Here is a 20,835-nt window from a genome sequence, read left to right on the forward strand (position 1 = left end):
AGGGGAGAGGAGGGAAGAAGAGAGGAGAGGAGAGGAGGGGAGGGGAGGGGAGGGGAGGGGAGGGGAGCGGAGAGGAGCGGAGCGGAGAGGAGAGGAGAGGAGGAAAGAGGAGGAAAGAGGATGGGAGAGGAGAGGATGGGAGAGGAGAGGAGGGGATGGGAGAGGAGAGGAGGGGAGAGGAGAGGAGGGGAGCTGAGGGGAGGGGAGGGGAGGGGAGAGGAGAGGAGCGGAGAGGAGCGGAGAGGAGAGGAGAGGAGGAAAGAGGAGGAAAGAGGAGGAAAGAGGATGGGAGAGGAGAGGATGGGAGAGGAGAGGAGAGGAGGGGAGAGGAGAGGAGGGGAGAAGAGAGGAGAGGAGGGGAGAGGAGAGGAGGGGAGAAGAGAGGAGAGGAGGGGAGAGGAGAGGAGGGGAAAGGAGAGGAGGGGAGAAGAGAGGAGAGGAGAGGAGGGGATGGGAGAGGAGAGGAGGGGAGAGGAGAGGAGGGGAGCTGAGGGGAGGGGAGGGGAGGGGAGAGGAGAGGAGCGGAGAGGAGCGGAGAGGAGAGGAGAGGAGGAAAGAGGAGGAAAGAGGAGGAAAGAGGATGGGAGAGGAGAGGATGGGAGAGGAGAGGAGAGGAGGGGAGAGGAGAGGAGGGGAGAAGAGAGGAGAGGAGGGGAGAGGAGAGGAGGGGAGAAGAGAGGAGAGGAGGGGAGAGGAGAGGAGGGGAAAGGAGAGGAGGGGAGAAGAGAGGAGAGGAGAGGAGGGGATGGGAGAGGAGAGGAGAGGATGGGAGAGGAGAGGAGAGGAGAGGATGAGAAGAGATGGGAGGAGAGGAGGAAAGAGGATGGGAGAGGAGAGGAGAGGAGAGGAGGGGAGAGGAGGGAAGAAGAGAGGAGAGGAGAGGTGGGGATGGGAGAGGAGAGGAGAGGAGAGGAGAGGAGAGAAACCAAGCGAACCAAAGTTGCAGTGTAAATGTGGGGACCATGTGTAGAGTAGATGAGGGGCTGAGGGGAACAACAATGATGACAGGCACAACAGATAAGTCACGAGGAGAAGCTAGTCACCAGGAGAAGCTAGCCATTCACCAGGAGAAGCCATTCACCAGGAGAAGCCATTCAGTAGGAGAAGCCAGTCACCAGGAGAAGCTAGTCACTAGGAGAAGCTAGTCACCAGGAGAAGCTTATCACTAGAATAAGCCAGTCACTAGGAGAAGTCATTCATAGGGGGGTCTGATTCTGCTTTAAAAGAGAGATAGAGGATCTATTAAAACAGCAGTAAAACTACAACACATGTGTTAAACAGACAGAGAGAGGAGGAGAGAGGAGGAGAGAGACAGAGAGACAGAGAGAGGAGGAGAGAGGAGGAGAGAGACAGAGAGACAGAGAGAGGAGGAGAGGAGGAGAGAGGAGGAGAGGAGGAGATAGACAGAGAGACAGAGAGAGGAGGAGAGAGGAGGAGAGAGACAGAGAGACAGAGAGAGGAGGAGAGAGGAGGAGAGAGACAGAGAGACAGAGAGAGGAGGAGAGAGGAGGAGAGAGACAGAGAGACAGAGAGAGGAGGAGAGGAGGAGAGAGAGGAGGAGAGAGGAGGAGAGAGACAGAGAGACAGAGAGAGGAGGAGAGGAGGAGAGAGAGGAGGAGAGGGAGGAGAGAGACAGAGAGACAAAGAGAGGAGGAGAGAGAGGAGGAGAGGAGGAGAGAGAGGAGGAGTGAGAGGAGAGAGAGAGAGGAGGCGAGAGACAGAGACAGAGAGACAGAGAGAGGAGGAGAGAGAGGAGGAGATAGAGGAGGAGAGAGAGGAGGAGAGAGACAGAGAGACAGAGGCAGAGAGACAGAGACAGAGAGAGGAGGAGAGAGATACAGAGACAGAGAGACAGAGAGAGGAGAGAGACAGAGAGAGGAGAGAGAGACAGAGACAGAGAGACAGAGAGAGGAGAGAGACAGAGAGAGGAGGAAAGAGAGACAGAGAGACAGAGAGAGGAGAGAGACAGAGAGAGGAGAGAGACAGAGAGAGGAGGAGAGAGACAGAGAGAGAGACAGAGAGGAGGAGAGAGAGACAGAGAGGAGGAGAGAGAGGAGAGAGACAGAGGAGGAGAGAGACAGAGAGACAGAGAGGAGGAGAGAGACAGAGAGAGAGACAGAGGAGGAGAGAGACAGAGACAGAGCGAGAGAGAGAGAGACAGAGAGAGAGACAGAGAGAGGAGGAGAGAGGAGAGAGAGGATGAGGTCGCACATCAAGCCCTGTTCTCAAGTCCACCTTCAATGATTACCCGGTAGGTGACAGATCAAGTGGACTCAGTGACCCTGACAGACGAGATGTCAGCTGGTCTCTGTGGGAACTACGTCTGGAAAAAGACAGGCACGTCGTACCGTCCTCTGATCTCACAAGTCAAGTTTGACAGATAGACAGAGAGGTCATCGCGGGCAGGCAGGCTGACGGGCCCTTCCAGACAGCGTGTGTGGCACCGACGTTCCTCTGTAAAATACGGGGCCACGGCTCACTGACTGGCGCTGGCTGAAGACACGTCCATGGGGCAGAACACACGGCCCGCTCCACTCACAGCCTGGCTGCTGCCAAGACCAGAGCCTTCCCTTCCTTTAGGATCATTCATTAGACAATAACACAATAAAATACAGCTGCTCTCTCTCTCTCTGACTGTGTGTGTGTGTGTGTGTGTGTGTGTGTGAGTGAGTGAGTGAGTGAGTGAGAGAGAGAGAGGAGAGACAGAGAGACAGAGAGACAGAGAGACAGAGACAGAGAGAGACAGAGACAGAGAGAGAGAGAGAGAGAGAGAGAGAGAAAGAAAGAGAGAGAGAGAAAGAAAGAGAGAGAGAGAGAGAGGGAGAGGAGAGACAGAGACAGAGACTACAGGGAAGCTACAGATCAATATGTTCTGGTAGGTCAGAGACTAACAGGGAAGCTACAGATCATTAATGACAGTCTTGTTGAGGACAAAACAGACCGGGAACTAAATGCTTTGTTTGAGACACCCGCAGCACAATGGAAACAGATGACTCATCCCAAATAGATGTTTTATCGTGTCTCTTTGAACAACACAGTTCAGGTTGTATTATACAAACAGCACAAAAGCATTTCCTGTTTAAATAAACTCAGTTTTTCCCAGAATGTAAAAACGGAGGCAGAATCCTTAAGATACAGCTGCCGTTGTGTTGTGTTTTGTGGCCACTGGGCAGACTTTTATTAACGGCAGAGAGCACAGGACACTGATCTAGAAACAAGACCAAGTTCATTGGTGACTGCAGGGAGGAGCAGGAGTCCAACACATGCAGTACCAGAACCCAACACCAGAGGGCTCTGCAGCATGTAGAATAGAGCAGAACACAGCCTGACAAAACATTCCATGACATGGACTGACCAGGTGATAACTACGATAGTACTTGATAAAAATCCACTTCAATCAGTGTAGATGAAAGGGGAGACAGGTTAAAGTGCCTTTCAACAGGGCATTTTATTTAATTTATTTACATTTTAATTTAACTAGGAAAGTCACTTGAGAACAAATTCTTACTTTTAATGACAGCCTACCGGGGAAACAGTGGGGTTAACTGCCTTGTTCAGGGGAAACAGTGGGTTAACTGTCTTGTTCAGGGGAAACAGTGGGTTAACTGCCTTGTTCAGGGGAAACAGTGGGTTAACTGCCTTGTTCAGGGGAAACAGTGGGTTAACTGCCTTGTTCAGGGGAAACAGTGGGTTAACTGCCTTGTTCAGTGGAAACAGTGGGTTAACTGCCTTGTTCAGGGGAACAGTGGGTTAACTGCCTTGTTCAGGGGAAACAGTGGGTTAACTGCCTTGTTCAGGGGAAACAGTGGGTTAACTGCCTTGTTCAGGGGAAACAGTGGGTTAACTGCCTTGTTCAGGGGAACAGTGGGTTAACTGGCCTAGGAACAGTGGGTTAACTGCCTCTTTCAGGGGAACAGTGGGTTAACTGGTCTAGGAACAGTGGGTTAACTGGTCTAGGAACAGTGGGTTAACTGGTCTAGGAACAGTGGGTTAACTGCCTTGTTCAGGGGAACAGTGGGTTAACTGGTCTAGGAACAGTGGGTTAACTGTCCTAGGAACAGTGGGTTAACTGGTCTAGGAACAGTGGGTTAACTGTCTATTTCAGGGGAACAGTGGGTTAACTGCCTTGTTCAGGGGAACAGTGGGTTAACTGCCTTGTTCAGGGGAACAGTGGGTTAACTGCCTTGTTCAGGGGAACAGTGGGTTAACTGGTCTAGGAACAGTGGGTTAACTGGTCTAGGAACAGTGGGTTAACTGCCTTGTACAGGGGAACAGTGGGTTAACTGGTCTAGGAACAGTGGGTTAACTGTCCTAGGAACAGTGGGTTAACTGGTCTAGGAACAGTGGGTTAACTGTCTATTTCAGGGGAACAGTGGGTTAACTGCCTTGTTCAGGGGAACAGTGGGTTAACTGCCTTGTTCAGGGGAACAGTGGGTTAACTGCCTTGTTCAGGGGAACAGTGGGTTAACTGCCTTGTTCAGGGGAACAGCGGGTTAACTGCCTTGTTCAGGGGAACAGTGGGTTAACTGCCTTGTTCAGGGGAACAGTGGGTTAACTGCCTTGTTCAGGGGAACAGTGGGTTAACTGCCTTGTTCAGGGGAACAGTGGGTTAACTGCCTTGTTCAGGGGAACAGTGGGTTAACTGCCTTGTTCAGGGGAACAGTGGGTTAACTGCCTTGTTCAGGGGAAACAGTGGGTTAACTGCCTTGTTCAGGGGAAACAGTGGGTTAACTGCCTTTTTCAGGGGAACAGTGGGTTAACTGCCTTGTTTAGGGGAACAGTGGGTTAACTGTCTTGTTCAGGGGAACAGTGGGTTAACTGCCTTGTTCAGGGGAACAGTGGGTTAACTGCCTTGTTCAGGGGAAACAGTGGCTTAACTGCCTTGTTCAGGGGAACAGTGGGTTAACTGCCTTGTTCAGGAGAAACAGTGGGTTAACTGCCTTGTTCAGGGGAACAGTGGGTTAACTGCCTTGTTCAGGGGAAACAGTGGGTTAACTGCCTCTTTCAGGGGAACAGTGGGTTAACTGCCTTGTTCAGGGGAAACAGTGGGTTAACTGCCTTGTTCAGGGGAACAGTGGGTTAACTGCCTTGTTTAGGGGCAGAACGACACATGTTTACCTTGTCAGCTCGGGGATTCAATCTAGCAACCTTTTGGTTACTGGCCCAACACTCTAACCACTAGGCTACCTGCCTCGGTAGTAGTAGTAGTAGGTGCCAGGCGCACCGGTTTGAGTGTGTCAAGAACTGCAAAGCTGCTGGGTTTTTCACGCTCAACAGTTTCCTGTGTATATCAAGACTGGTCCACCACCCAAAGGACATCCAGCCAACTTGACACAACTGTGGGAAGCATTAGAGTCAACATGGGCCAGCATCCCTGTGGAACGCTTTCAACACCTTGTAGAGTCAACATGGACCAGCATCCCTGTGGAACGCTTTCAACACCTTGTAGAGTCAACATGGGCCAGCATCCCTGTGGAACGCTTTCTACACCTTGTAGAGTCAACATGGACCAGCATCCCTGTGGAACGCTTTGGACACCTTGTAGAGTCAACAGGGACCAGCATCCCTGTGGAACGCTTACGACACCTTGTAGAGTCAACATGGGCCAGCATCCCTGTGGAACGCTTTCAACACCTTGTAGAGTCCATGGTGTTCCTAATGTTTTGTACAGTCAGTGTACAACTCCTCTCCTGCTCTCTCCTCTCCGGGCTGTAGATTGATGAGGAGGGAGTGCTCGGCCCACAGAGGAGAGACAGGAGCTGCTAAGTATCATGTCCTGACCCCAGGTGACCCCTGGGTACCGTAGCAACCTCTCCCAGCAGGACCATAACAACCTGTATTACGGCACCATGTAACAGAGGCAACAGAGGATGAATCACCGGGAGCAGAGTGAGGACTCCACAAGACTCCTCCTCCTCTCAAACCACAAACAGATGAAGGACAAGCCTCCTCTCCTCCTCCTCCTCTCAAACCACAAACAGATGTAGGACAAGCCTCCTCTCCTCTCCCCTCCTCTCTCCTCCTCTCCTCTCCCTTCCTTCTCCTCTCCCCTCCTCCTCTCCTCTCCCTCCTCCTCTTCTCCCTTCCTCCTCCTCTCCCCTCCTCCACTACCACTCTTTCATTAAAAAAACACTGGTTATTTATAGCACTACATAATCAATAACGAGTATTGATTATGTGAATGGAATGCAACATATCCCTGATGTAGAGTCTCCCTGATGTAGAGTCTCCCTGATGTAGAGTCTCCCTGATGTAGAGTCTCCCTGATGTAGAGTCTCCCTGATGTAGAGTCTCTCTGTTGTAGAGTCTCCCTGATGTAGAGTCTCTCTGATGTAGAGTCTCCCTGATGTAGAGTCTCCCTGATGTAGGGTCTCCCTGATGTAGAGTCTCCCTGATGTAGAGTCTCCCTGATGTAGGGTCTCCCTGATGTAGAGTCTCCCTGATGTAGAGTCTCCCTGATGTAGAGTCTCCCTGATGTAGAGTCTCCCTGATGTAGAGTCTCTCTGATGTAGAGTCTCCCTGATGTAGAGTCTCTCTGATGTAGAGTCTCCCTGATGTAGAGTCTCCCTGATGTAGAGTCTCCCTGATGTAGAGTCTCCCTGATGTAGAGTCTCCCTGATGTAGAGTCTCCCTGATGTAGGGTTTGCCTGATGTAGGCTGTTACTGTCTATTATCTATCCTTTACCTCTACCTACAGTATACTGCTGTTACTGTCTATTATCTATCCTTTACCTCTACCTACAGTATACTGCTGTTACTGTCTATTATCTATCCTTTACCCCTACCTACAGTATACTGCTGTTACTGTCTATTATCTATCCTTTACCCCTACCTACAGTATACTGCTGTTACTGTCTCTATCCTTTACCCCTACCTACAGTATACTGCTGTTACTGTCTATTATCTATCCTTTACCCCTACCTACAGTATACTGCTGTTACTGTCTCTATCCTTTACCCCTACCTACAGTATACTGCTGTTACTGTCTATTATCTATCCTTTACCCCTACCTACAGTATACTGCTGTTACTGTCTATTATCTATCCTGTATTATTACTCAATTATCTATCACTGGTACCCAGTGTATATAGCCATGTTATCATTGACTCAGTACTGGTACCCAGTGTATATAGCCATGTTATCATTAACTCAGTACTGGTACCCAGTGTATAAAGCCCTCCACCATGTTTACCTGAGTTGGGATGTGACCATCTCTTACCTGGCTTGTCTCTGGGGCAGGTCTCTCCACCATGTTGGCTCGGAACAGTAGCTGCAGCAGGTGGACCTGGGCCACACTGAGGAAGAACTGCAGACTAGATGTTACGTTCACCTCCAGGGAGTGACCACACACCAGCACCTCCTGTTGGGAGAGCGAGAGACAATATAAACACCAGCACCTCCTGTTGGGACAGAGAGAGACCACACACCAGCACCTCCTGTTGGGACAGAGAGAGAGACAATATAAACACCAGCACCTCCTGTTGGGACAGAGAGAGACCACAACTCCTGTTGGGACAGAGAGAGACAATATAAACACCACCACCTCCTGTTGGGACAGAGAGAGAGACAATATAAACACCAGCACCTCCTGTTGGGACAGAGAGAGACAATATAAACACCAGCACCTCCTGTTGGGACAGAGAGAGACCACACCTCCTGTTGGGACAGAGAGAGAGAGACCATATAAACACCAGCACCTCCTGTTGGGACAGAGAGAGACAATATAAACACCATCACCTCCTGTTGGGACAGAGAGAGAGACAATATAAACACCAGCACCTCCTGTTGGGACAGAGAGAGACAATATAAACACCATCACCTCCTGTTGGGACAGAGAGAGACCACACCTCCTGTTAGGACAGAGAGAGACCACACCTCCTGTTGGGACAGAGAGAGAACACACCTCCTGTTGGGACAGAGAGAGACCACACCTCCTGTTGGGACAGAGAGAGACCACACCTCCTGTTGGGACAGAGAGAGACAAGGATAGCAGAACACGGCAGTAATATCAGGACCCTGACCAGAGAAACCCTAACCCTGACCCTGACCCTGACCAGAGAAACCCTGACCCTAACCCTGACCAGAGAAACCCTGACCCTAACCCTGACCTTGACCAGAGAAACCCTGACCCTAACCCTGACCCTGACCCTAACCATGACCAGAGAAACCCTGACACTAACCCTGACCAGAGAAACCCTGACCCTGACCCTGACCAGAGAAACCCTGACGCTAACCCTGACCCTAACCAGAGAAACCCTGACCCAAACCCTGACCAGAGAAACCCTGACCCTAACCCTAACCCTGACCCTGACCAGAGAAACCCTGACCCTGACCAGAGAAACCCTGACCCTGACCAGAGAAACCCTGACCCTAACCCTGACCCTGACCAGAGAAACCCTGACCCTAACCCTGACCCTGACCAGAGAAACCCTGACCCTAACCCTGACCAGAGAAACCCTGACCCTAACCCGGACCCTAACCAGAGAAAACCTGACCCTAACCCTGACCCTAACCCTGACCAGAGAAACCCTGACCCTAACCCTGACCCTAACCCTGACCAGAGAAACCCTGACCAGAGAAACCCTGACCCTGACCAGAGAAACCCTGACCCTAACCCTGACCCTGACCCTGACCAGAAAAACCCTGACCCTGACCAGAGAAACCCTGACCCTAACCCTGACCCTAACCCTGACCCTGACCAGAGAAACCCTGACCCTAACCCTGACCAGAGAAACCCTGACCCTAACCCTGACCCTGACCAGAGAAACCCTGACCCTGACCAGAGAAACCCTGACCCTGACCCTAACCCTGACCCTAACCATGACCAGAGAAACCCTGACACTAACCCTGACCAGAGAAACCCTGACCCTGACCAGAGAAACCCTGACGCTAACCCTGACCCTAACCAGAGAAACCCTGACCCTAACCCTGACCAGAGAAACCCTGACCCTAACCCTAACCCTGACCCTGACCAGAGAAACCCTGACCCTGACCAGAGAAACCCTGACCCTAACCCTGACCAGAGAAACCCTGACCCTAACCCTGAACCTGAACAGAAAAACCCTGACCATAACCCTGACCAGAAAAACCCTGACCCTGACCAGAAAAACCTTGACCCTAACCCTGACCCTAACCAGAGAAACCATGACCCAAACCCTGGCCCTATCCCTGACCAGAGAAAAACTGACCCTAACCCTGACCCTAACCAGAGAAACCCTGACCCTGACCAGAGAAACCCTGACCCTAACCCGGACCCTAACCAGAGAAACCCTGACCCTAACCCTGACCCTAACCCTGACCAGAGAAACCCTGACCCTAACCCTGACCCTAACCCTGACCAGAGAAACCCTGACCAGAGAAACCCTGACCCTGACCAGAGAAACCCTGACCCTAACCCTGACCCTGACCCTGACCAGAAAAACACTGACCCTGACCAGAGAAACCCTGACCCTGACCAGAGAAACCCTGACCCTGACCAGAGAAACCCTGACCCTAACCCTGACCCTAACCCTGACCCTGACCAGAGAAACCCTGACCCTAACCCTGACCAGAGAAACCCTGACCCTAACCCTGACCCTGACCAGAGAAACCCTGACCCTGACCAGAGAAACCCTGACCCTGACCCTAACCCTGACCCTAACCATGACCAGAGAAACCCTGACACTAACCCTGACCAGAGAAACCCTGACCCTGACCAGAGAAACCCTGACGCTAACCCTGACCCTAACCAGAGAAACCCTGACCCTAACCCTGACCAGAGAAACCCTGACCCTAACCCTAACCCTGACCCTGACCAGAGAAACCCTGACCCTGACCAGAGAAACCCTGACCCTAACCCTGACCAGAGAAACCCTGACCCTAACCCTGACCCTGAACAGAAAAACCCTGACCATAACCCTGACCAGAAAAACCCTGACCCTGACCAGAAAAACATTGACCCTAACCCTGACCCTAACCAGAGAAACCATGACCCAAACCCTGGCCCTATCCCTGACCAGAGAAACCCTGACCCTAACCCTGACCCTAACCAGAGAAACCCTGACCCTGACCAGAGAAACCCTGACCCTGACCCTGACCAGAGAAACCCTGACCCTAACCCTGACCCTAACCCTGACCCTGACCAGAGAAACACTGACCCTGACCAGAGAAACCCTGACCCTGACCAGAGAAACCCTGACCCTGACCCTGACCAGAGAAACCCTGACCCTAACCCTGACCAGAGAAACCCTGACCCTAACCCTGACCCTGACCAGAGAAACCCTGACCCTGACCAGAGAAACCCTGACGCTAACCCTGACCCTAACCAGAGAAACCCTGACCCTAACCCTGACCAGAGAAACCCTGACCCTAACCCTGACCCTAACCCTGACCAGAGAAACCCTGACCCTGACCAGAGAAACCCTGACCTTGACCAGAGAAACCCTGACCCTAACCCTGACCCTGACCAGAGAAACCCTGACGCTAACCCTGACCCTAACCAGAGAAACCCTGACCCTAACCCTGACCAGAGAAACCCTGACCCTAACCCTAACCCTGACCCTAACCCTGACCAGAGAAACCCTGACCCTGACCAGAGAAACCCTGACCTTGACCAGAGAAACCCTGACCCTAACCCTGACCCTGACCAGAGAAACCCTGACCCTAACCCTGACCCTGACTAGAGAAACCCTGACCCTAACCCTTACCAGAGAAACCCTGACCCTGACCAGAGAAACCCTGACCCTAACCCTGACCCTAACCAGAGAAACCCTGACCCTAACCCTGACCCTAACCCTGACCAGAGAAACCCTGACCCTAACCCTGACCCTAACCCTGACCAGAGAAACCTTGACCCTGACCAGAGAAACCCTGACCCTGACCAGAGAAACCCTGACCCTAACCCTGACCCTGACCCTGACCAGAGAAACACTGACCCTGAACAGAGAAACCCTGACCCTGACCAGAGAAACCCTGACCCTGACCAGAGAAACCCTGACCCTAACCCTAACCCTGACCAGAGAAACCCTGACCCTAACCCTGACCAGAGAAACCCTGACCCTAACCCTGACCCTGACCAGAGAAACCCTGACCCTGACCAGAGAAACCCTGACCCTGACCCTAACCCTGACCCTAACCATGACCAGAGAAACCCTGACACTAACCCTGACCAGAGAAACCCTGACCCTGACCAGAGAAACCCTGACGCTAACCCTGACCCTAACCAGAGAAACCCTGACCCTAACCCTGACCAGAGAAACCCTGACCCTAACCCTAACCCTGACCCTGATCCTGACCAGAGAAACCCTGACCCTGACCAGAGAAACCCTGACCCTAACCCTGACCAGAGAAACCCTGACCCTAACCCTGACCCTGACCAGAGAAACCCTGACCCTAACCCTGACCAGAGAAACCCTGACCCTGACCAGAAAAACCCTGACCCTAACCCTGACCCTAACCAGAGAAACCCTGACCCAAACCCTGACCCTAACCCTGACCAGAGAAACCCTGACCCTAACCCTGACCCTAACCAGAGAAACCCTGACCCTGACCAGAGAAACCCTGACCCTGACCCTGACCAGAGAAACCCTGACCCTAACCCTGACCCTAACCCTGACCCTGACCAGAGAAACACTGACCCTGACCAGAGAAACCCTGACCCTGACCAGAGAAACCCTGACCCTGACCCTGACCAGAGAAACCCTGACCCTAACCCTGACCAGAGAAACCCTGACCCTAACCCTGACCTTGACCAGAGAAACCCTGACCCTGACCAGAGAAACCCTGACGCTAACCCTGACCCTAACCAGAGAAACCCTGACCCTAACCCTGACCAGAGAAACCCTGACCCTAACCCTAACCCTGACCCTAACCCTGACCAGAGAAACCCTGACCCTGACCAGAGAAACCCTGACCTTGACCAGAGAAACCCTGACCCTAACCCTGACCCTGACCAGAGAAACCCTGACCCTGACCAGAGAAACCCTGACGCTAACCCTGACCCTAACCAGAGAAACCCTGACCCTAACCCTGACCAGAGAAACCCTGACCCTAACCCTAACCCTGACCCTAACCCTGACCAGAGAAACCCTGACCCTGACCAGAGAAACCCTGACCTTGACCAGAGAAACCCTGACCCTAACCCTGACCCTGACCAGAGAAACCCTGACCCTAACCCTGACCCTGACTAGAGAAACCCTGACCCTAACCCTTACCAGAGAAACCCTGACCCTGAACAGAGAAACCCTGACCCTAACCCTGACCCTAACCAGAGAAACCCTGACCCTAACCCTGACCCTAACCCTGACCAGAGAAACCCTGACCCTAACCCTGACCCTAACCCTGACCAGAGAAACCTTGACCCTGACCAGAGAAACCCTGACCCTGACCAGAGAAACCCTGACCCTAACCCTGACCCTAACCCTGACCCTGACCAGAGAAACCCTGACCTTGACCAGAGAAACCCTGACCCTAACCCTGACCCTGACCAGAGAAACCCTGACCCTAACCCTGACCCTGACTAGAGAAACCCTGACCCTAACCCTTACCAGAGAAACCCTGACCCTGAACAGAGAAACCCTGACCCTAACCCTGACCCTAACCAGAGAAACCCTGACCCTAACCCTGACCCTAACCCTGACCAGAGAAACCCTGACCCTAACCCTGACCCTAACCCTGACCAGAGAAACCTTGACCCTGACCAGAGAAACCCTGACCCTGACCAGAGAAACCCTGACCCTAACCCTGACCCTAACCCTGACCCTGACCAGAGAAACACTGACCCTGACCAGAGAAACCCTGACCCTGACCAGAGAAACCCTGACCCTGACCAGAGAAACCCTGACCCTAACCCTGACCCTGACCAGAGAAACCCTGACCCTGACCAGAGAAACCCTAACCCTGACCCTAACCCTGACCCTAACCATGACCAGAGAAACCCTCAACACTAACCCTGACCCTGACCAGAGAAACCCTGACCCTAACCCTGACCAGAGAAACCCTGACCCTAACCATAACCCTGACCCTAACCCTGACCAGAGAAACCCTGACCCTGACCAGAGAAACCCTGACCTTGACCAGAGAAACCCTGACCCTAACCCTGACCCTGACCAGAGAAACCCTGACCCTAACCCTGACCCTGACTAGAGAAACCCTGAGCCTAACCCTGACCAGAGAAACCCTGACCCTGACCAGAGAAACCCTGACCCTAACCCTGACCCTAACCAGAGAAACCCTGACCCTAACCCTGACCCTAACCCTGACCAGAGAAACCCTGACCCTAACCCTGACCCTAACCCTGACCAGAGAAACACTGACCCTGACCAGAGAAACCCTGACCCTGACCAGAGAAACCCTGACCCTGACCAGAGAAACCCTGACCCTAACCCTGACCCTAACCCTGACCCTGACCAGAGAAACCCTGACCCTAACCCTGACCAGAGAAACCCTGACCCTAACCCTGACCCTGACCAGAGAAACCCTGACCCTGACCAGAGAAACCCTGACCCTGACCCTAACCCTGACCCTAACCATGACCAGAGAAACCCTGACACTAACCCTGACCAGAGAAACCCTGACCCTGACCAGAGAAACCCTGACGCTAACCCTGACCCTAACCAGAGAAACCCTGACCCTAACCCTGACCAGAGAAACCCTGACCCTAACCCTAACCCTGACCCTGACCAGAGAAACCCTGACCCTGACCAGAGAAACCCTGACCCTAACCCTGACCAGAGAAACCCTGACCCTAACCCTGACCCTGAACAGAAAAACCCTGACCATAACCCTGACCAGAAAAACCCTGACCCTGACCAGAAAAACATTGACCCTAACCCTGACCCTAACCAGAGAAACCATGACCCAAACCCTGGCCCTATCCCTGACCAGAGAAACCCTGACCCTAACCCTGACCCTAACCAGAGAAACCCTGACCCTGACCAGAGAAACCCTGACCCTGACCCTGACCAGAGAAACCCTGACCCTAACCCTGACCCTAACCCTGACCCTGACCAGAGAAACACTGACCCTGACCAGAGAAACCCTGACCCTGACCAGAGAAACCCTGACCCTGACCCTGACCAGAGAAACCCTGACCCTAACCCTGACCAGAGAAACCCTGACCCTAACCCTGACCCTGACCAGAGAAACCCTGACCCTGACCAGAGAAACCCTGACGCTAACCCTGACCCTAACCAGAGAAACCCTGACCCTAACCCTGACCAGAGAAACCCTGACCCTAACCCTGACCCTAACCCTGACCAGAGAAACCCTGACCCTGACCAGAGAAACCCTGACCTTGACCAGAGAAACCCTGACCCTAACCCTGACCCTGACCAGAGAAACCCTGACGCTAACCCTGACCCTAACCAGAGAAACCCTGACCCTAACCCTGACCAGAGAAACCCTGACCCTAACCCTAACCCTGACCCTAACCCTGACCAGAGAAACCCTGACCCTGACCAGAGAAACCCTGACCTTGACCAGAGAAACCCTGACCCTAACCCTGACCCTGACCAGAGAAACCCTGACCCTAACCCTGACCCTGACTAGAGAAACCCTGACCCTAACCCTTACCAGAGAAACCCTGACCCTGACCAGAGAAACCCTGACCCTAACCCTGACCCTAACCAGAGAAACCCTGACCCTAACCCTGACCCTAACCCTGACCAGAGAAACCCTGACCCTAACCCTGACCCTAACCCTGACCAGAGAAACCTTGACCCTGACCAGAGAAACCCTGACCCTGACCAGAGAAACCCTGACCCTAACCCTGACCCTAACCCTGACCCTGACCAGAGAAACACTGACCCTGAACAGAGAAACCCTGACCCTGACCAGAGAAACCCTGACCCTGACCAGAGAAACCCTGACCCTAACCCTAACCCTGACCAGAGAAACCCTGACCCTAACCCTGACCAGAGAAACCCTGACCCTAACCCTGACCCTGACCAGAGAAACCCTGACCCTGACCAGAGAAACCCTGACCCTGACCCTAACCCTGACCCTAACCATGACCAGAGAAACCCTGACACTAACCCTGACCAGAGAAACCCTGACCCTGACCAGAGAAACCCTGACGCTAACCCTGACCCTAACCAGAGAAACCCTGACCCTAACCCTGACCAGAGAAACCCTGACCCTAACCCTAACCCTGACCCTGACCCTGACCAGAGAAACCCTGACCCTGACCAGAGAAACCCTGACCCTAACCCTGACCAGAGAAACCCTGACCCTAACCCTGACCCTGACCAGAGAAACCCTGACCCTAACCCTGACCAGAGAAACCCTGACCCTGACCAGAAAAACCCTGACCCTAACCCTGACCCTAACCAGAGAAACCCTGACCCAAACCCTGACCCTAACCCTGACCAGAGAAACCCTGACCCTAACCCTGACCCTAACCAGAGAAACCCTGACCCTGACCAGAGAAACCCTGACCCTGACCCTGACCAGAGAAACCCTGACCCTAACCCTGACCCTGACCAGAGAAACACTGACCCTGACCAGAGAAACCCTGACCCTGACCAGAGAAACCCTGACCCTGACCCTGACCAGAGAAACCCTGACCCTAACCCTGACCAGAGAAACCCTGACCCTAACCCTGACCTTGACCAGAGAAACCCTGACCCTGACCAGAGAAACCCTGACGCTAACCCTGACCCTAACCAGAGAAACCCTGACCCTAACCCTGACCAGAGAAACCCTGACCCTAACCCTAACCCTGACCCTAACCCTGACCAGAGAAACCCTGACCCTGACCAGAGAAACCCTGACCTTGACCAGAGAAACCCTGACCCTAACCCTGACCCTGACCAGAGAAACCCTGACCCTGACCAGAGAAACCCTGACGCTAACCCTGACCCTAACCAGAGAAACCCTGACCCTAACCCTGACCAGAGAAACCCTGACCCTAACCCTAACCCTGACCCTAACCCTGACCAGAGAAACCCTGACCCTGACCAGAGAAACCCTGACCTTGACCAGAGAAACCCTGACCCTAACCCTGACCCTGACCAGAGAAACCCTGACCCTAACCCTGACCCTGACTAGAGAAACCCTGACCCTAACCCTTACCAGAGAAACCCTGACCCTGAACAGAGAAACCCTGACCCTAACCCTGACCCTAACCAGAGAAACCCTGACCCTAACCCTGACCCTAACCCTGACCAGAGAAACCCTGACCCTAACCCTGACCCTAACCCTGACCAGAGAAACCTTGACCCTGACCAGAGAAACCCTGACCCTAACCCTGACCCTAACCCTGACCCTGACCAGAGAAACACTGACCCTGACCAGAGAAACCCTGACCCTGACCAGAGAAACCCTGACCCTGACCAGAGAAACCCTGACCCTAACCCTGACCCTGACCAGAGAAACCCTGACCCTGACCAGAGAAACCCTAACCCTGACCCTAACCCTGACCCTAACCATGACCAGAGAAACCCTCAACACTAACCCTGACCCTGACCAGAGAAACCCTGACCCTAACCCTGACCAGAGAAACCCTGACCCTAACCATAACCCTGACCCTAACCCTGACCAGAGAAACCCTGACCCTGACCAGAGAAACCCTGACCTTGACCAGAGAAACCCTGACCCTAACCCTGACCCTGACCAGAGAAAAGCTGACCCTAACCCTGACCCTGACTAGAGAAACCCTGAGCCTAACCCTGACCAGAGAAACCCTGACCCTGACCAGAGAAACCCTGACCCTAACCCTGACCCTAACCAGAGAAACCCTGACCCTAACCCTGACCCTAACCCTGACCAGAGAAACCCTGACCCTAACCCTGACCCTAACCCTGACCAGAGAAACACTGACCCTGACCAGAGAAACCCTGACCCTGACCAGAGAAACCCTGACCCTGACCAGAGAAACCCTGACCCTAACCCTGACCCTGACCAGAGAAACCCTGACCCTGACCAGAGAAACCCTAACCCTGACCCTAACCCTGACCCTAACCATGACCAGAGAAACCCTCAACACTAACCCTGACCCTGACCAGAGAAACCCTGACCCTGACCAGAGAAACCCTGACGCTAACCCTGACCCTAACCAGAGAAACCCTGACCCTAACCCTGACCAGATAAACCCTGACCCTAACCCTAACCCTGACCCTAACCCTGACCAGAGAAACCCTGACCCTGACCAGAGAAACCCTGACCCTAACCCTGACCCTGACCAGAGAAACCCTGACCCTAACCCTGACCCTAACCCTGACCAGAGAAACCCTGACCCTAACCCTGACCAGAGAAACCCTGACCCTGACCAGAGAAACCCTGACCCTGACCCTGACCAGAGAAACCCTGACCCTGACCCTAACCCTGACCAGAGAAACCCTGACCCTAACCCTGACCAGAGAAACCCTGACCCTTACCCTGACCCTGACCAGAGAAACCCTGACCCTGACCAGAGAAACCCTGATCCTGACCCTAACCCTGACCCTAACCCTGACCAGAGACACCCTGCGGCTGAGCATTTCATAGAGGCTCTGACCCTGAACCTGACCAGAGAAACCCTGCGGCTGAGCATTTCATAGAGGCTCTGACCCTAACCCTGACCCTGACCAGAGAAACCCTGCGGCTGAGCATTTCATAGAGGCTCTGACCCTGACCCTGACCAGAGAAACCCTGCGGCTGAGCATTTCATAGAGGCTCTGACCCTGACCCTGACCAGAGAAACCCTGCGGCTGAGCATTTCATAGAGGCTCTGACCCTGACCCTGACCCTGACCAGAGGCTCGTCAAAACATGAACTCTTTGAGATACGTATCGAAGACGTTTAGACTCCTAGGAGGCGGAGAACCTGATCATCTATAACTGAGAGGAGAACCTGATCATCTATAACTGAGAGGAGAACCTGATCATCTATAACTGAGAGGAGAACCTGATCATCTATAACTGAGGAGAGAATTGATTTGGATTCACCGTTAGTCCACCGTGTCTCCTAGAGGTCTGAACCAAGAGGTTGATATCAGATCGTTAGTCCACTGTGTCTCCTAGAGGTCTGAACCAGGAGTTTGATATCAGACCGTTAGTCCACTGTGTCTCCTAGAGGTCTGAACCAGGAGTTTGATATCAGATGGTTTGTCCACTGTGTCGCCTAGAGGTCTGAACCAGGAGTTTGATATCAGACCGTTTGTCCACTGTGTCTCCTAGAGGTCTGAACCAGGAGTTTGATATCAGACCGTTAGTCCACTGTGTCTCCTAGAGGTCTGAACCAGGAGTTTGATATCAGACCGTTAGTCCACTGTGTCTCCTAGAGGTCTGAACCAGGAGTTTGATATCAGACCGTTTGTCCACTGTGTCTCCTAGAGGTCTGAACCAGGAGTTTGATATCAGACCGTTTGTCCACTGTGTCTCCTAGAGGTCTGAACCAGGAGTTTGATATCAGACCGTTTGTCCACTGTGTCTCCTAGAGGTCTGAACCAGGAGTTTGATATCAGACCGTTAGTCCACTGTTTGATATCAGACCGTTAGTCCACTGTGTCTCCTAGAGGTCTGAACCAAGAGTTTGATATCAGACCGTTAGTCCACTGTGTCTCCTAGAGGTCTGAACCAGGAGTTTGATATCAGACCGTTAGTCCACCGTGTCTCCTAGAGGTCTGAACCAGGAGTTTGATATCAGACCGTTAGTCCACTGTGTCTCCTAGAGGTCTGAACCAGGAGTTTGATATCAGACCGTTAGTCCACTGTGTCTCCTAGAGGTCTGAACCAGGAGTTTGATATCAGACCGTTAGTCCACTGTGTCTCCTAGAAGTCTGAACCAGGAGGTTGATATCAGACCGTTAGTCCACTGTGTCTCCTAGAGGTCTGAACCAGGAGTTTGATATCAGACCGTTAGTCCACTGTGTCTCCTAGAGGTCTGAACCAGGAGGTTGATATCAGACCGTTAGTCCACTGTGTCTCCTAGAGGTCTGAACCAGGAGTTTGATATCAGACCGTTAGTCCACTGTGTCTCCTAGAGGTCTGAACCAGGAGGTTGATATCAGACCGTTAGTCCACTGTGTCTCCTAGAGGTCTGAACCAGGAGGTTGATATCAGACCGTTAGTCCACTGTGTCTCCTAGAGGTCTGAACCAGGAGTTTGATATCAGACTGTTAGCCCACTGTGTCTCCTAGAGGTCTGAACCAAGAGGTTGATATCAGACCGTTACTCCACTGTGTCTCCTAGAGGTCTGAACCAAGAGGTTGATATCAGACCGTTAGTCCACTGTGTCTCCTAGAGGTCTGAACCAAGAGGTTGATATCAGACCGTTAGTCCACTGTGTCTCCTAGAGGTCTGAACCAGGAGTTTGATATCAGACCGTTAGTCCACTGTGTCTGCTAGAGGTCTGAACCAGGAGTTTGATATCAGACCGTTAGTCCACTGTGTCTCCTAGAGGTCTGAACCAAGAGGTTGATATCAGACCGTTAGTCCACTGTGTCTCCTAGAGGTCTGAACCAAGAGGTTGATATCAGACCGTTAGTCCACTCTGTCTCCTAGAGGTCTGAACCAGGAGTTTGATATCAGACCGTTAGTCCACCGTGTCTCCTAAAGGTCTGAACCAAGAGTTTGATATCAGACCGTTAGTCCACTGTGTCTCCTAGAGGTCTGAACCAAGAGTTTGATATCAGACCGTTAGTCCACTGTGTCTCCTAGAGGTCTGAACCAGGAGTTTAATATCAGACCGTTAGTCCACTGTGTCTCCTAGAGGTCTGAACCAGGAGGTTGATATCAGACCGTTAGTCCACTGTGTCTCCTAGAGGTCTGAACCAGGAGTTTGATATCAGACCGTTTATCTATCGTGTCTCCTAGAGGTCTGAACCAAGAGTTTGATATCAGATCGTTTATCCACTGTGTCTCCTAGAGGTCTGAACCAGGAGTTTGATATCAGACTGTTTGTCCACTGTGTCTCCTAGAGGTCTGAACCAGGAGTTTGATATCAGACCGTTAGTCCACTGTGTCTCCTAGAGGTCTGAACCAAGAGGTTGATATCAGACCGTTAGTCCACTGTGTCTCCTAGAGGTCTGAACCAAGAGGTTGATATCAGACCGTTAGTCCACTGTGTCTCCTAGAGGTCTGAACCAGGAGTTTGATATCAGACCGTTAGTCCACTGTGTCTCCTAGAGGTCTGAACCAGGAGTTTGATATCAGACCGTTAGTCCACTGTGTCTCCTAGAGGTCTGAACCAGGAGTTTGATATCAGACCGTTAGTCCACTGTGTCTCCTAGAGGTCTGAACCAGGAGTTTAATATCAGACCGTTAGTCCACTGTGTCTCCTAGAGGTCTGAACCAGGAGTTTGATATCAGACCGTTAGTCCACTGTGTCTCCTAGAGGTCTGAACCAGGAGTTTGATATCAGACCGTTAGTCCACTGTGTCTCCTAGAGGTCTGAACCAGGAGTTTGATATCAGACCGTTAGTCCACTGTGTCTCCTAGAGGTCTGAACCAGGAGGTTGATATCAGACCGTTAGTCCACTGTGTCTCCTTGAGGTCTGAACCAGGAGTTTGATATCAGACCGTTAGTCCACTGTGTCTCCTAGAGGTCTGAACCAGGAGGTTGATATCAGACCGTTAGTCCACTGTGTCTCCTAGAGGTCTGAACCAGGAGTTTGATATCAGACCGTTAGTCCACTGTGTCTCCTAGAGGTCTGAACCAAGAGGTTGATATCAGACCGTTAGTCCACTGTGTCTCCTAGAGGTCTGAACCAGGAGTTTGATATCAGACCGTTAGTCCACTGTGTCTCCTAGAGGTCTGAACCAGGAGTTTGATATCAGACCGTTAGTCCACCGTGTCTCCTAAAGGTCTGAACCAGGAGTTTGATATCAGACCGTTAGTCCACTGTGTCTCCTAGAGGTCTGAACCAGGAGGTTGATA

General features: G+C 52.5%; 1 protein-coding gene across 6 annotated transcripts in view; it reads right to left on the reverse strand.

The window, feature by feature from the left end:
* Positions 1–20,835, reverse strand: part of LOC110513475 (vacuolar protein sorting-associated protein 13B) — an 818,772-nt gene that overhangs the window by 210,972 nt on the left and 586,965 nt on the right. For all 6 annotated transcript variants that reach the window (XM_036938036.1, XM_036938048.1, XM_036938043.1 and 3 more), the window contains exon 34: positions 7,220–7,360. In XM_036938036.1, coding sequence (XP_036793931.1) covers positions 7,220–7,360 — 141 coding nt within the window. The remainder of the gene's footprint in view (positions 1–7,219; positions 7,361–20,835) is intronic.

The sequence above is a fragment of the Oncorhynchus mykiss genome, chromosome 2 (assembly GCF_013265735.2).
Source record: "Oncorhynchus mykiss isolate Arlee chromosome 2, USDA_OmykA_1.1, whole genome shotgun sequence".
In the NCBI taxonomy this organism is placed as follows: Eukaryota; Metazoa; Chordata; class Actinopteri; order Salmoniformes; family Salmonidae; genus Oncorhynchus; species Oncorhynchus mykiss.